At 54.9% G+C, this 13,989-nt stretch overlaps 1 protein-coding gene across 1 annotated transcript in view; it reads left to right on the forward strand.

The window, feature by feature from the left end:
• SLC6A3 (solute carrier family 6 member 3) overlaps positions 1-13,989 on the forward strand; it is a 46,437-nt gene that overhangs the window by 25,440 nt on the left and 7,008 nt on the right. The window contains exons 8-12 of the mRNA XM_039469079.2: positions 2,597-2,709; positions 4,875-5,003; positions 5,702-5,801; positions 8,182-8,282; positions 12,369-12,536. Coding sequence (XP_039325013.1) covers positions 2,597-2,709; positions 4,875-5,003; positions 5,702-5,801; positions 8,182-8,282; positions 12,369-12,536 — 611 coding nt within the window. The remainder of the gene's footprint in view (positions 1-2,596; positions 2,710-4,874; positions 5,004-5,701; positions 5,802-8,181; positions 8,283-12,368; positions 12,537-13,989) is intronic.

Raw genomic sequence — 13,989 nt, forward strand, 5'->3', positions numbered from 1 at the left:
GTCCCTGCATGCCTGGAGTTGTCTCTGAGGGGGTGAGGAGGGGTCCAGGGCTCGGGCAGGTGCAGGTGACCTGGGGAGGCCTCAGCTGCAGCAGGAAGTGTGCCAGGAGCTGGGAGGCCGGACACAAATGCCAGGGCTGAGGGGAGGCCTCGGCCACAGAAGGAAGTGTGCCAGGCGGGAAGAGCCGGCAGGATCAGCACAGATGCCAGGGTAAGGGGAGACCTTGGCTGAAGAAGGAAGTGTGCCAGGCAGGAAGGAGCCAGCAGGACGGGCACAGATGTTGGGGTGAGGGGAGGCCCAGGCACTTGGGGTCACTGCCCGGCTCTGGTGCTTGGAATGAGAAGCCGTGGCGTTGGCAGCTCTAACTTGGGCCAGCCAAGAGCTCCGAGGAGTCCCAAGGCTTCTCGGTCTGGCAGCCAGCAGAGCCCCCGCCTGCCTCCAGGCCTCTGTGCCACACGGATGTGGACAAGGCCCTTTCCTTCCAGACATGGGCCCCCGGGTTGGGTAGGCTCCCATCCTGCATCCCCATCCTTGCTCCTCTGGACTGTCTTCTCCTGGGGTCAAGGTTGGTGAGGAATGATCGTGCTCAGAAAAGCCCCTGTCCCGTGGGTGTTGTCGCTGACTGACCTCTACCTGGGGGTTGGGGCTCAGCAAGGGTGGGGAGTGACAAGCACAGGGCCAGGCAGCCTTGCCCCCTCTGAGTCACTAGGACCCTGGTACTGCAGGTAGGAACAGGCTTGGAGACCTGAAAGGACCCCTCCACCCTTGCAACAGAAAGCTGGGGTTGGGGCCGGAGCCACAGCTCAGAGGTGGGCCTCCTAAGCCCACATTCTTTCCTCTAGAAGAAAAAATTCAGTCAAAGCGGGAGAAGGAAACATCATGCAAATAAATGCAGAGCAGTGAAATTTACTCATTGCTGCATTTTTGCATTTTCTCCACTCTTTGCCCTTTATTATGATAACTAGCATAGTTTGCAAGACCTCTATTAACCCCTGAAAATAGTGGAATATCTTCTATGCGTTTCATGACAAGCAAAGTAAATGTCATTTTCAGCCTTAATTCTCAAGAAAACAGGGTGAAATGTTAACGCAGGTACGGAAATGAAGGCGAGGATGTTGACATTATGTTCCCGGAGCTGATGAATCTCTTCCCAGGCTCCTAACTTATACCATCTAAGCCTCAGAAGGTCTCAGGCAAACCTGCCTCCCCAACCCCACGCAGAGGCTGCCCCCGGCCACCAGGGTATCAGGGAGTTGCGAGGGCCGGGCCTGATCCTGCTGCTTGGCTGACAGTAAGGCCCCTGAAAGACCTTTAGGAACTGCCCTGGCTCTGGCCTTTGATCGTTTAAAAGGCTGGACACAGGCCCATTCCCGTAGGCTAGGGCCAGACACGTGTCTGCGAGGACAGGGGAGTCTGTTGCAGGCCGACTGGACTCAGGAGACCAGCCGGCCAGTAGAGGACGTGAGGCTTCTAAAGTGGTCCATGGTCAGTTGCCTGTGGGACTGTTTTTCACTTTGGGGTCATTGGACACCAAATTGCATTGACTTTCGGGTGCGTGGCTACCATGCTCCCAACCCCTCCATCTCCACCTGAGTCTGCCTGCTGGTAGCAGGAAGCACATGTTGTTTCCCAAGAGAGCTGTGTGGGGATACCTCCTGCCTTGGCCATGCCACCCTCAGCCTGGCATGCCCCTCCCTGGCTTGCAGGGATAACAGGATTGCAGGTTTATCTCTCATCTTCGAAGCCTCCATCTGGGCCCCTGTGGTCTCCGACCCTGTGGGCATCAGGATGTGCTGCTCCTCTGAGCCCTCAGGGCCCCAGCTGATAGCAGCCTGTGTCGATGTGACCTCCCGGACCCTATGGTGGGGAGGGTGGTGAAGGAGCCACATGCTCCTCTACTAAGCTTCACTCGCATAGTGGGTTCACCATGCATTGGCCAAGGATAGCCATATCCAACCTCGTGGGAGGGCCTTAACCTCCTTGTGTGCCTGGGAGGCAGAGGTCAGGAACGTATCCCTAATGTATTGCTAAATTTAGAAATTAGGCTACTAAATAATGTGGATGTGTATGATTTGTGTGTATTTGTGCTCGTGTGCCTGGGTCTATTTGTGTGTGTGTGTGTGTGTGTTTGTGCACATATGAGTATGAGTGCACAAATGTGTGTTCATACATGTGTGTGCATGTGCCTGTGTGTGTATATCACATGATATGTGCAGGAAAAACCAACTAGAAGGACATTAGCAGGTGTCACTTGGGACGAAGGGCAGGACCACCTTGGAAACCCCTCCTGCCCTCTCCTTGTTTCTGACCCCTCCTTCTCCCAGCGCCCCCATAGCCCTCGAGGATGCAGGTGATCTGAAGGAGCCCCGCTGCTGGGTAGTGGGCGTGAACTGAAGCCCTCGGATTGGTTCTGGGTTTCCGTTTTCCTGAGTCCCAGGCCAGGATCTGCTGGATGCACAGGAGGGAGGCTTTCAGCAGGGCTGCACTAGCCCTAGTCCTTACAGGCCTGTGGTGGGCCGTGTTGGCCTCTCGGGATGGAGTAGGTGGGAGAGCACTGCATGAGCTCCGTGGAAAGCACAGTGGGTTCTGGTTTCAGGGCCGGGGCTGATCTTCATCATCTACCCAGAGGCCATCGCCACACTCCCGCTGTCCTCGGCCTGGGCCGTGGTCTTCTTCATCATGCTGCTCACCCTGGGCATCGACAGTGCCGTGAGTAACCTGCGCCATCCAGCCCCATCCTTGGTACTTGGGCTCCTTCCACCCAAGGGGGCCCTGCCCTTCCCGGGTCAGGCAAGACCCCTGGGCTCACAGACGGCCCCCAGGCCTCCTGTGCTTGACTCAAGTAAGCCCCACGATTATTTGGGAGACCTTTCTTGGGCTGGGGTGAGTGGTGACTGGAGTTTAACTTTTCCTTTATCACTCTACTCTGGGGTACCTGTGTGACCTGCCCTGAGCCACCTACAGATCCTGGACATGTGCATGCACACACCTGCATGCACAAGCACACACATGCACACAAATGCACACGCACACGAATGCTCACACAGATGCACACATACACACACGAACACATACATGAATGCATGCACACACACATGCACACATGCATGCAGACATACACACAGGTACACATGAATGCACACACATGCATGCACCCACACATGCACACACAGGCACACACATGCAAATTCACACACATGCACACATACACAGGTACACAAACACGTATACACATGCATGCACTCACATGCACACGCATGCACGCACATACACGAATGTACACACACATGCACACATGCAGGTACACATACAAATGCGCACATACATTGCATGCACTCACACGTGCATACACATGCATGCACTCATAAGTGCACACACACATATACAGGTACACGAATGCACACACACATGCATACACTCACACATGTGCACACACATGTACACACATACATGCACACACATACACGAATGCACACACATGAATCTACATGCATGTATGCACTCATGCACACACACATGCATGCACATGCATGCAATGCAAACACATGCATGCACACACATACACAAATTCTCACACACATGCACACATACACATGTACATACATGAACACACACATGCATGCACTCACACATGTATGCACTCACACACATGCACATATGCATAGATGCATGCACACACATGCAGCAGGGCCCCGGCCACCAAAGACTTGGCTCAGGACACCAGAGTGGTGGGGCCTTGGTTGGTACACAGCAGGTTCTTCCTGTCTCGGGGCTTTCCCTGGAACCCTTGGCTCCCCCACAAGGAATGGGGAGGGCAGCAGAAGTTCCTGGTTCCCATGGATCTCAGGCCAGGCCCCGAATGCTTTGCGTGTGGCCTCTGCATGTCCAGCTACTGGGGGTGGTGGGTCCAGCCCTTGATCAACCCTGGACCAGCTGGACTTTCTCAGACTCCTTCTTCCCTGTCAGCTGCTTGGGACCCAGAATCCCTTTCCACATAAAGACTGGTCATACATCCAGCCCCCACTCATCTCCTACCCAGCTGGGCCACCGCCCCTGAGTTGACCACAGGCCTCATGTTCCTGATGTAGGAGCATGAAGGGAGGTCTGGACTAAGCAAGTCAAAGAAGGTCACTAAGCAGGAGTCAGGTACCTGGATGGCATCCCACGGGAGGACACTCAGAGTCAGGAGTCTCCACTGGGGAGGTGTAGCCAGTGACCGGGCCAGGTGCACCCAAAAGCTTTGCATGTGGGGGTCATCTTGCTCAGGAAAATTTGGCCGAGCCAAGCCTGTGCAGTAGCAGTGGACAGGGTGGTGGTGTTTTAGCTGTGCCACATCTTACCCATCCAGAGATGTTGATGAGGCTACAAATCCCCTACTGTGGACAGTGTGGTCCCTCTGGGTCTCCCCTACTGCAGATACCATGGCCCCTCTGGGTCTTTCTACCGTGGATAGAGTGGTCCCTTTGGGTCCCTCCTACCGTGAAAAAGGGGTCCTGCTGGGTCCCCCCTGCCATGGATAGAGTGGCCCCTCTGGGTCCTCCCTACCGTGGATAGAGTGGTCCCTTTGGGTCCTCCCTACCGTGGATAGAGTGGCCCCCTGGGTCCCCCCTTCCGTGGATAGTGTGGTCTCTCTGAGCTTCCCCCTACCATGCATAGCGTGGTCCCTCTGGGTCCTCTCTCCTGCGGTTGTGCCACCAGAGAAGCTCTCGCCAACAGCTGTCCTTGCTACCAGGTGTCCTGCACCCTGGACAGCCGTGCGGCGCCGTTCCATGTGCATCTCTGGGTGTGCATCCACTGAGTGATGAGTAGATCTCGGCCCAGGCTGCAGTGAACAGTGCCCCAGCCTGCAGCCTGACCCTGTGCTCTGTGTGCAGATGGGCGGCATGGAGTCGGTGATCACCGGGCTCATTGACGAATTCCAGCTGCTGCACAGACACCGTGAGCTCTTCACGCTCTTCATTGTACTGGCGACCTTCCTCCTCTCCCTGTTCTGCGTCACCAACGTACGTACCATTGCCGGCTTCACCTTTTCCTGGTTATGTCTCCTTAGCATGTGGCACAGGGCGGCCTGGCTGGGACTGTCAGGTCAGACAGAACCACAGTGCTTCCAGGAAGCTGCGTCCCCACCCACCCAGCAAATGATTCATACACACACGAATGCACACAGACGAGTGCACAGGGTTAACTGCACATCCGGAGCTTGGTCCCAATCACTTCAGCACCTGGACAGCTCCCCGGAATGTGCGTCCCGTGGTCACTTCAGCACCTGGACAGTTCCCCGGAGTATGAGTCCCATGGTCACCTCAGCACCTGGACAGCTCCCCCAGGCGCGCCCAAGGCTGAAGCTGCCTCCCTCTAGGGCTTGAGGACTGGGGGATGCTGGGGGTGACAGAATCTATCTATGTGGCAGGAGAGCCCAGGCCACCTCCTCTCCAAGGGAGGCACTGCCAACTTCCACATTCGGTTGCTTCCATTTCTAATTGCACGTGAAGCCCTAGGAAAGAAAAGGAGAGGTCGTTTTAATTATTATTATTTTTTGTAATAGAAGTGGCCCTAAGAAGCTGCATGTGGATTGAATTTTAGGGACTGAAACCAGAGTTTGCAGTGAGTGAAACAGAGCTTGTGTGTGCAGTGTGTCCCCAGGCTAGGCTTACCTTTGGGAACAGCCTTCCCGCAGGTCCACAGGATCCCTCTCTTCCAGGGCGGCATCTATGTCTTCACGCTGCTGGACCATTTCGCGGCCGGCACGTCCATCCTCTTTGGAGTGCTCATCGAAGCCATTGGGGTGGCCTGGTTCTATGGTGAGTCCAGGAGAGGCAACCAGGCTGGCGCCCTCTTGTTTGGTGGCTGTGCCACTCCCCATGTGACAAAGCCGCCATGAAGAAACACCTTTCAGCTGCAGGTAGCCTGGGTTGGGGTCATCACAGCTTCACAGAGGGGAGAGGCTTGGCACTGGTCCCTTCGATGGGATCAGTGAGGTGCTTAGCTTGGATGGCAGCCAGAAGACACACACTGTGGTCAGAGGTGTTCACAGCAGCCAGGTGGCTTCAACGTCCTCCATGCCAGAGGCACCAGCGAGCCCACCCCACATAGGGGAACACAATCAGATCCATGCTGGGGGCTTCAGCAGGGATGTGACATAGCATTTCAAAGGTGCTGTCATGGCCTTCCCTGCTGACCAGGGCTCCAGAGCAGTCAGGCCTGAGGGTCAGCAGGTGGCCCTCCAACAGGGTGCAGCTCCTGCCCACTGTGCCACCCCAGCTGTGTCCTGGAATGTCTACTGGTGGTTTAAACCGCAACGAACCCAGCCTGGCACCAGGGCTACCCTTTTCACGCATGCTGACCTGGCAAGCCACCTCCACTCCCCTGAGTTCTGTCTTCTGTAAAATGGGGCTGTGATGCCGGCTCTGCTCACCTGGCCAGGTGGCTTCAGGAGAGCTGACGAGGCCTAACAGGTGTGTCTTTCCAGCCAAAGCTGAATGTCTCTGATGCTGTGTGAACCCTGGTTTTGGAGGACGCCCAGCTCGCCTGCATACGAGGGGTCATTTTCTCTGCCTCAGAGCTGTGGAATTTATAACCAGATAAACACCCTGGCATTGAGACAAATAGGACAAATAGCTCCTATCCTGAGAATATTCTTTTCAGTGTTCTTGTTTTTCAGCGTTGTTCTACAGAAAAGGGAAATATCAAACTTGTGCTTTCACGGGTACTTGGAATCAATACTTTATCTATCACTTTAATTGTCATCTCCCCTGAACAAAACATAGAGCTTCACAGAGGAAGGAGAAAGTGCCTCGAATTCACCCCAGCACCATGGCCTCTGAAACCATGGGGGGCGGGGAAAAGCTGGCCCTGGCATCTTGCACCTCAGAAGACCAAGCTCTGTGTTATATTTCCAAAGAGGAATCCAGCACCCCTCATCTAAATGAAACAAAATCTGTGCTCTAATAAGATACACTGGAATATACCAGGCTTCCACTGCACCAAGGGCGTGCAGGTCTTGGAGCTCACCCCACCTGCTCCGGCAGGGCCCTCGGACCTGCTGGTGGGAGGCTGAGTCCAGAGCCTGAGGGGCCTTGGGGATGCTCCCTTTTGCTGCTTCTGGCCTCACCCGTCTGTGTCCCCACTCCTTCCCACGTCCATCTCTCATGTCGAGCCCAGATCCCCAGGTGGGGTGTGGGGAGGGGGTTCTGCATGGAGGCTTCTTTCTGACAGAACACAGGACACCCACAAGGCTTGCCCCAAATCTCAGCAGATCAGCTATGGCTGCACGAGTCACACACCAGGCCAGATGTGCGGGAAAAATCATTCTTAAGGTCTTCTTACGGTCAGTTCCTAAAAGAAGTAGATAATATAGATAATACCAGTGAAAGGGAAACGTGCATTTCTAAAGCAGACTGCTGGTGCTTGCTTTTGGGGAGAAAAATGTTTATTACGTTTCTAGAAGTAGCTTTTCTGAAGACACAGTGATGTATTCTTATGACGGAATATGATTCGACCTTAAAAAGAAAAGAATGTCGACATGGGCTGCAGCTCAGATGGCCTCAGGGACACTCTACGGGAAGTAAGCCGGTCACAGAAGCCCTCACGCCTTGTGTCCCCACTCACAGAGGTCCCCAGGAGAGTCACATGCATTGAGACAAAAAGCAGATGGCACAGCAGCTCGGTGGGGGCTGGGGGTCAGGAGAAATTGACATGTAGTGGGGTCAGAATTTCCTTTTGGGAAGATGGAGAAGCTTGGAAGTTGGGTGGTGGTGTTGGGAACACAAAATCTGAATGTATTAATAATACATTATGAACTCTACACATAAAAATGGCTACAATGCTAAGTTTTATGTTATGTGTATTTTACCACAAACTTTTTAAGTGAAAAAAATTCCTGGAGGCAGAGGGAGATAGGAGAGCTGTGGGATGGGGAGGAGGACCCGAGGGGCTGTCACTGTGGCACGGGGAGCTCCCGCTGGGGCATGGGTCTTCCTGGTGTGTCTCCAGAGTGGAGCGGGCACACGGGTTCCCACCCATCTGCAAGGCACCCAGTGGGCTGGAGTGTGGCCCGGCCCCCTCTTCAGGAGCCTGGGGTCAGTGGGTGGGACTCGGGGTCAGCGAGGAGCCCCACGCGTGTCCAGCATCAGGGGAATGTGCTGCCCTGATGGGCGCTGAAGCTGCTGCTTCTCCCCGCAGGTGTCGGGCAGTTCAGCGATGACATCCAGCAGATGACCGGGCAGCGGCCCAGCCTGTACTGGCGGCTGTGCTGGAAGCTGGTCAGCCCCTGCTTCCTTCTGGTAAGGGACCTCAGTTGCCTACCCCTTCCCTATCGGCCCACTGCCCCCGCTCTGGCACCTGCCCCTGGGGTCCAATGGCTGCATGAGGTTGTTGCTTGAGCAAATTGAGTGCACAGGAGTCTGGGAGCAGGGCCTGGGGTGGGCCCATAAAGGCCGCTTTGAGACTGAGGTCACTATGGCTGGAGTCAAGGGTCTCGGAACTCGGCCCAGAAGGGCAGGCCTGTCTCCTGTAGGTGTTCTACCTTCCCCTCTACGCCCACCCAGGAAACCTCACGTGTGGTCCCAGGTAGCCTTGGACCCCTGTCACAGGCCATGTGAGTCCTGTGCTTGGGCCGAGTGTCTGTGTTGGGAGGGGAAGCTGGAGGTGAGTCGGGCCATGCACTCACCTCTGCCGTGAGGATCAAGGTGGAAGAGTTTCCAGGGCAGCGGGGACAGAGGACGCTGAGGGCTGGAGACCCTGAGGGCAGCAGTGGCCTCGGCCCTGTCCCGTTGCTCACACAGGCCTCCCTCTGACTCAGCAGCACCACTGTGTCCAGGAGGCACTTGTTTCTGTCACCTGGGCTGGGCCGCTGAGTTAGGGCCCACCAGGCAAGGCCTTCAGACGCCCGCATTTGTAATGGAGTTTTGTTGGAACGGGGCCATGCCCATTCATTAGGGATTGCCTGCAGTGCTTCCCCCAGGGGCCAGGAGGCTTGCAAAGCAAAACTGCACTGCCTGGTCTAGACAGGCCCCCTAAGAGCTGTCCAGGTCTGAGGCTCAGGTCCTTTGAGCTGCTCACACAGAAAAGCACCTGCCGAGTCCCGTAGGCACAAGGAGGTGGCTGGAATGGGGCAGGGGACTCAGGCTGCACCCTCTCATGGACCAAGGGCTGGTCCTGGGGTCAACAGGGCCTGTGTGTGTGGAGACCCCTCATCACCTGTACACAGCAGGTGGGAAAGCCCTGTAGTTGCAAGCAGAGGGGTCTGAGCACCCAAGGGCAGGTGCCTGGGGTGCAGGAAAGAGATGAGAGACAGGCCCTATCCCAGAGGAGCTCGACAGTGTCAGAGAACCCACCTGGCATCTTGCAGCAATTCCACCGTATCTGAGCTCCAGGTGACTGACTGCACATAAGCAGTCCAAGCTCAGTTAACTGCTCCTGTGAGGCTCTCGTTGAAGGCTCCTGGATTCAGGGGCAGTCTTTTAATAGGACACAGAGTACATGGCTGTTCAAAGGGGAAAGTGAGGCAGCCCCCCTGGGAAATCAGCCTCCCACCCACCCTCCACTTTCCCTGGCCTGGAGCAGAGGGGAAAGATCCCGTGGGAAATCAGCCTCTCACTCACCCACTGCTCTCCCCTGCCTGGCACAGGACCTCTTCCCCGCACTGTTCAGCCTTTAGTTGAAACCGAGCTGTTTTGCATGAAGACATTGGCTCCCTTTGGTGGGGTTTCTCCTATTAACATCCAGAGGGCTGACCTTGATCTTAGGAGATAAAACATTCTACTGATCTTAGACTAAATCTTTGAACTTCATACAGAAACACACTTCGTAGTTGTAGATAAACCTACAAACTATACAAAACAGGACTTCATTTTGCCAACTTAGAGCGATATGACAATTTCATCGTTCTGTGCCATTTTGTATTTAACATTGCAGTGCAATCCTGTGAAGTTTCCATTTTAGCAGAAAAGCAATGTCCATATTACTGTATGTTTCTTCGGGTTGCGGTACAGTCCCCTGCCCTCTGGCATGTGCTGGCCCCTGGTTGTAAGGAGTGTACATGCCCCAGGCTTGTTGACATGACTCTGTGGCTGAAGATGCTGCCGCACTGCTGAAAAGGAATTATGCCAGAGCAAGGCAACTCGCATGGGCGGACGGTGGCCTCGGAGGCATGGTCTTCCTAAGAAAAGTGCTGGCTAGCAAGAAGTTGAACAATGCAAGAAAACATATTACAGCAATACCTACATGTCCATTATGCAAAACTGCCGTGTCTAGGGAGGCACGCATGGCCCTTTAAAGTGTGCTCAGGGCTCTCTCTGCAACCAGGGCAGGCGCCCCTAATCCCAGATGCTCCAGGACACTGGCCTCATTTGCCAAAGAGCTGCCTGTCCTGGCTTTGGTCATGTGACAGACCCGACCCCAACCCCTTCCCAGTCCTTTGCTACCCGGCTCCAAACCTACAGGTGGCTCGAGGCAGCACTTGAAGAAGATGCTGAGACTGGCATGAGACCCGCATCCAACGTGCTTTCCGGGTAGAAGGCTTGGATGTTCAACTTTTCTGAAATTGAGGAAAAATGGACAGTTTGGAAAAAGTTGCATGTTAAGCTCTTATCTCATAAGCCATATCTATCAGAGCTTTCCTTGTCTCCTTGGAAAGGACCCAGGTGTGCAGCACATATACAGGCATGCAGTCCACATGTGGTACACAGAACACAGTCAGGTGTGCAGTACATATGTAGGTGTGCAGTCCACATGTGGTACATGGAACACAGTCAGGTGTGTGGCACATATACAGGCATGCAGTCCACATGTGGTACACAGAACAGTCAGGTGTGTGGCACATATGTAGGTGTGCAGTCCACATGTGGTACACAGAACACAGGTGTGTAGCACATATGTAGGTATGCAGTCCACATGTGGTACACAGAACACAGGTGTGCAGTACATATGTAGGTGTGCAGTCCACATGTGGTACATGGAACACAGGTGTGTAGTACATATGTAGGTGTGCCATCCACATGTAGTACACGGAACACAGTCAGGCATACAGTACATATGTAGGTGTGCAGTCCACATGTGGTACACGGAACACAGGTGTGCAGCACATATGTAGGTGGGCAATCCACATGTGGTACATGGAACGCAGGTGTGTGACATATATGTAGGTGTGCAGGCCACATGTGGTACACAGAACACAGGTGTGCAGCACATATTTAGGTATGCAGTACACATGTGGTACACAGAACACAGTCAGGTGTGCAGTACATATAGGCATGCAGTCCACTTGTGGTACACGGAACACAGTCAGGTGTGCAATACATATGTAGGTATGCAGTTCACATGTGGGTACATGGAACACAGGTGTGCGGCACATACATAGGTGTGCAGTCCACATGTGGGTACATGGAACATAGGTGTGCGGCATATATGTAGGCACGTGGAGGCTGTTTTTAGATGGTGCTGCGTTTTGTCGAGTGGATTAACAGATGCATGAGCTGCCTTAGGAAAAGTCTCCGGAGAGTGGGAAGCTTCCCCTCCAAGTGGCATCCACCCCCCGCCCAAATTACCTTCGTGGTGGTGTTCTGAGATAGCTCTGTGACTTTATCAGATTTGCTTCTATAATGAGTAGGGATATGGAGCTCAGATGTCCCTAGGGTTGTCTCTGCATGTCTCACAGTTCTGTCTTCAGTTCATGGAGCATAGATTCAGTGTACTGAGTAGTGGCCAGATTTGCTTTGTTGTGATTTCAAGCAAGGAATAAAACAGGAAGGCATGGGATGGGATGGGATGGGATGGGATGGGATGGGATGGGATGGGATGAGATGGGATGGGGTGGGATGGGATGGGATGGGATGGGATGGGATGGGGTGGGATGGGATGGGATGGGATAGGGTGGGATGGGATGGAATGGAACAGGATGAGATGGGATGCGATGGGATGGGATGGAGCAGGATGAGATGGGATGGGATGGGATGGGATGGGATGAGATGGGATGGGATGGGATAGGGTGGGATGGGATGGGATGGAATGGAACAAGATGAGATGGGATGGGATGGGATGGAGCAGGATGAGATGGGATGGGATGGGATGGAATGGGATGGGATGGGGTAGAACTGGATGAGATAGAATGGGGTGGAATGGGATGGGATAGGATGGGATAAAACAGGATGGGACGGAATGGGACAGAGCAGGATAGGACAGGACAGGCTAGATCATGCCTCAGGAGGCTGTGGATGCCCGGCTGCCATGTCTGCAGGCCTTGCTGGGGTCTGCACGTGCACAGCCGTGGGAGCCAAGAGACCCTGTGTCATGAAGTGCCTGTCTGAGCCTTGCTTTCTCCTGGCACTGCTGGCTGAGATCTGCCTGACCTCTGTGTCCACTGGTTTCAGTTCGTGGTCGTGGTCAGCATTGTGACCTTCAGGCCCCCCCACTACGGAGCCTACATCTTCCCCGACTGGGCCAATGCACTGGGCTGGGTCATTGCCACATCGTCCATGGCCATGGTGCCCATCTACGCAGCCTACAAGTTCTGCAGCCTGCCCGGGTCCTTTCGAGAGGTGGGTATTCGGACAGGGTGCCTTCGCCTGAGTGTGAGTGCTCCAGGAAGGCTCATTGGGTGGCCACAGCCCAGTCCTCACCTGCCTGGGTCATCTGTGGCCAAGAGGAGGAGACTGGATGTTGCCACCACAACAGTGTGTGTGTGTGTGTGTGTGTGTGTGTGTGTGTGTGTGTCTACCTGCACACCTGTGTCCATGGGTGCGGGTGTCCATATGTGCATTCCTGTGGGTGTCTTTGTGTATGTCACGTGTCTGTGTGTGTCTGTGTGTGCACGTGCCTGTGTGTTCATCCACTGTATCAACCTGTGTGTCTGTGTGCACATATGTGCCTGTGTGTGCATCCACTGTATCTTCCTGTCTGTGTGTGTCTGTGTGTGCATGTGCCTGTGCGTCCGTCCACTGTATCTACCTGTCTGTGTGTGTCTGTGTCTCTGTGCACATGTGTGTGTGCCTGGGTTTGTGCTCTCATGCATGTCCAAGTGTTTGTGTGTACTGAGTGCATGCATGCTTACACACTATAGTGTGTGGTGGGGTGGACACAGCAGCCATCTGAGGGCGGTGGAATCAGGCGTGACCTAGGTCACCCCCAGGGCTGAGCCCCACTTTGGCCGAACAGGGGCAGCTGGAGCCCAGGCAGTGGAGGGAGCTCTGTGGAGTCACTGACACGCACTTCTGCTCCTCCTCTTGGCTTTGCCTCCTTCGTGTAGAGGAAAGGCAGGTGAACCAGTCATGGGGGTCCCCCTATTTAACACCCTGGCTCTGTGGTCCCCGGAAGAGATAAGGACCCGCCCTCCTTGGAAGAAGGTCGCCCTCATCTGAGAGCCAGCCACTGGGAGCTGCTTGCCTCGAATCCCAGTCTTTCTCAGAAAGAACTGCCTTGGCCCTGGGCAGCAAATCCCCATAGCTGCACCAGCCGTGTTCAAGGAGTCCACCTTCGGTCCACACCTGGGCTCAGACACATGACAGGTGCCCCAGGCTGGCACTGAGCCAGTCTCTCCAGCAGCCTGGCAGGCCAGGGCCCAGTGCAAGCAAAGCACAGAACGTGGCCCCTCTCTGGAGTGGGAGGGTCTCAGGGGCTGCCATGGCCCCAGGAAAGCTGATGGTACCCTGCTGTGGACAGTCCTTCTCAGGCCCCCACTCACTGACCTCCCAGGACCCAGCGCAGGGGAAGAGCGAGCAGCCGGGCGGTCCCTGCAGGGAGACAGCGCCTCTGGGAGTCTGGATGGACTTGGGAGGAGGGGCCAAGGTCAGCGCGGAGCTGCAGCCCAGCGGGCCTGAATAGCCGATTTCCTTACCCTTCACACGGCCAAACTCTGAGCATAAGCCAAATAAAACCTCAGCCGCTGGGCCGGGTACAGGTGGAACTGTGGTGATGACGTGGGTGAGGGCCACGTGCAGGGGTCCCTGAGAGAAGTCATCTGGCCTCAGAGATCCAGACACAGGTATCCAGGCC

The sequence above is a fragment of the Saimiri boliviensis genome, chromosome 1 (assembly GCF_048565385.1).
Source record: "Saimiri boliviensis isolate mSaiBol1 chromosome 1, mSaiBol1.pri, whole genome shotgun sequence".
Lineage (NCBI taxonomy): Eukaryota > Metazoa > Chordata > Mammalia > Primates > Cebidae > Saimiri > Saimiri boliviensis.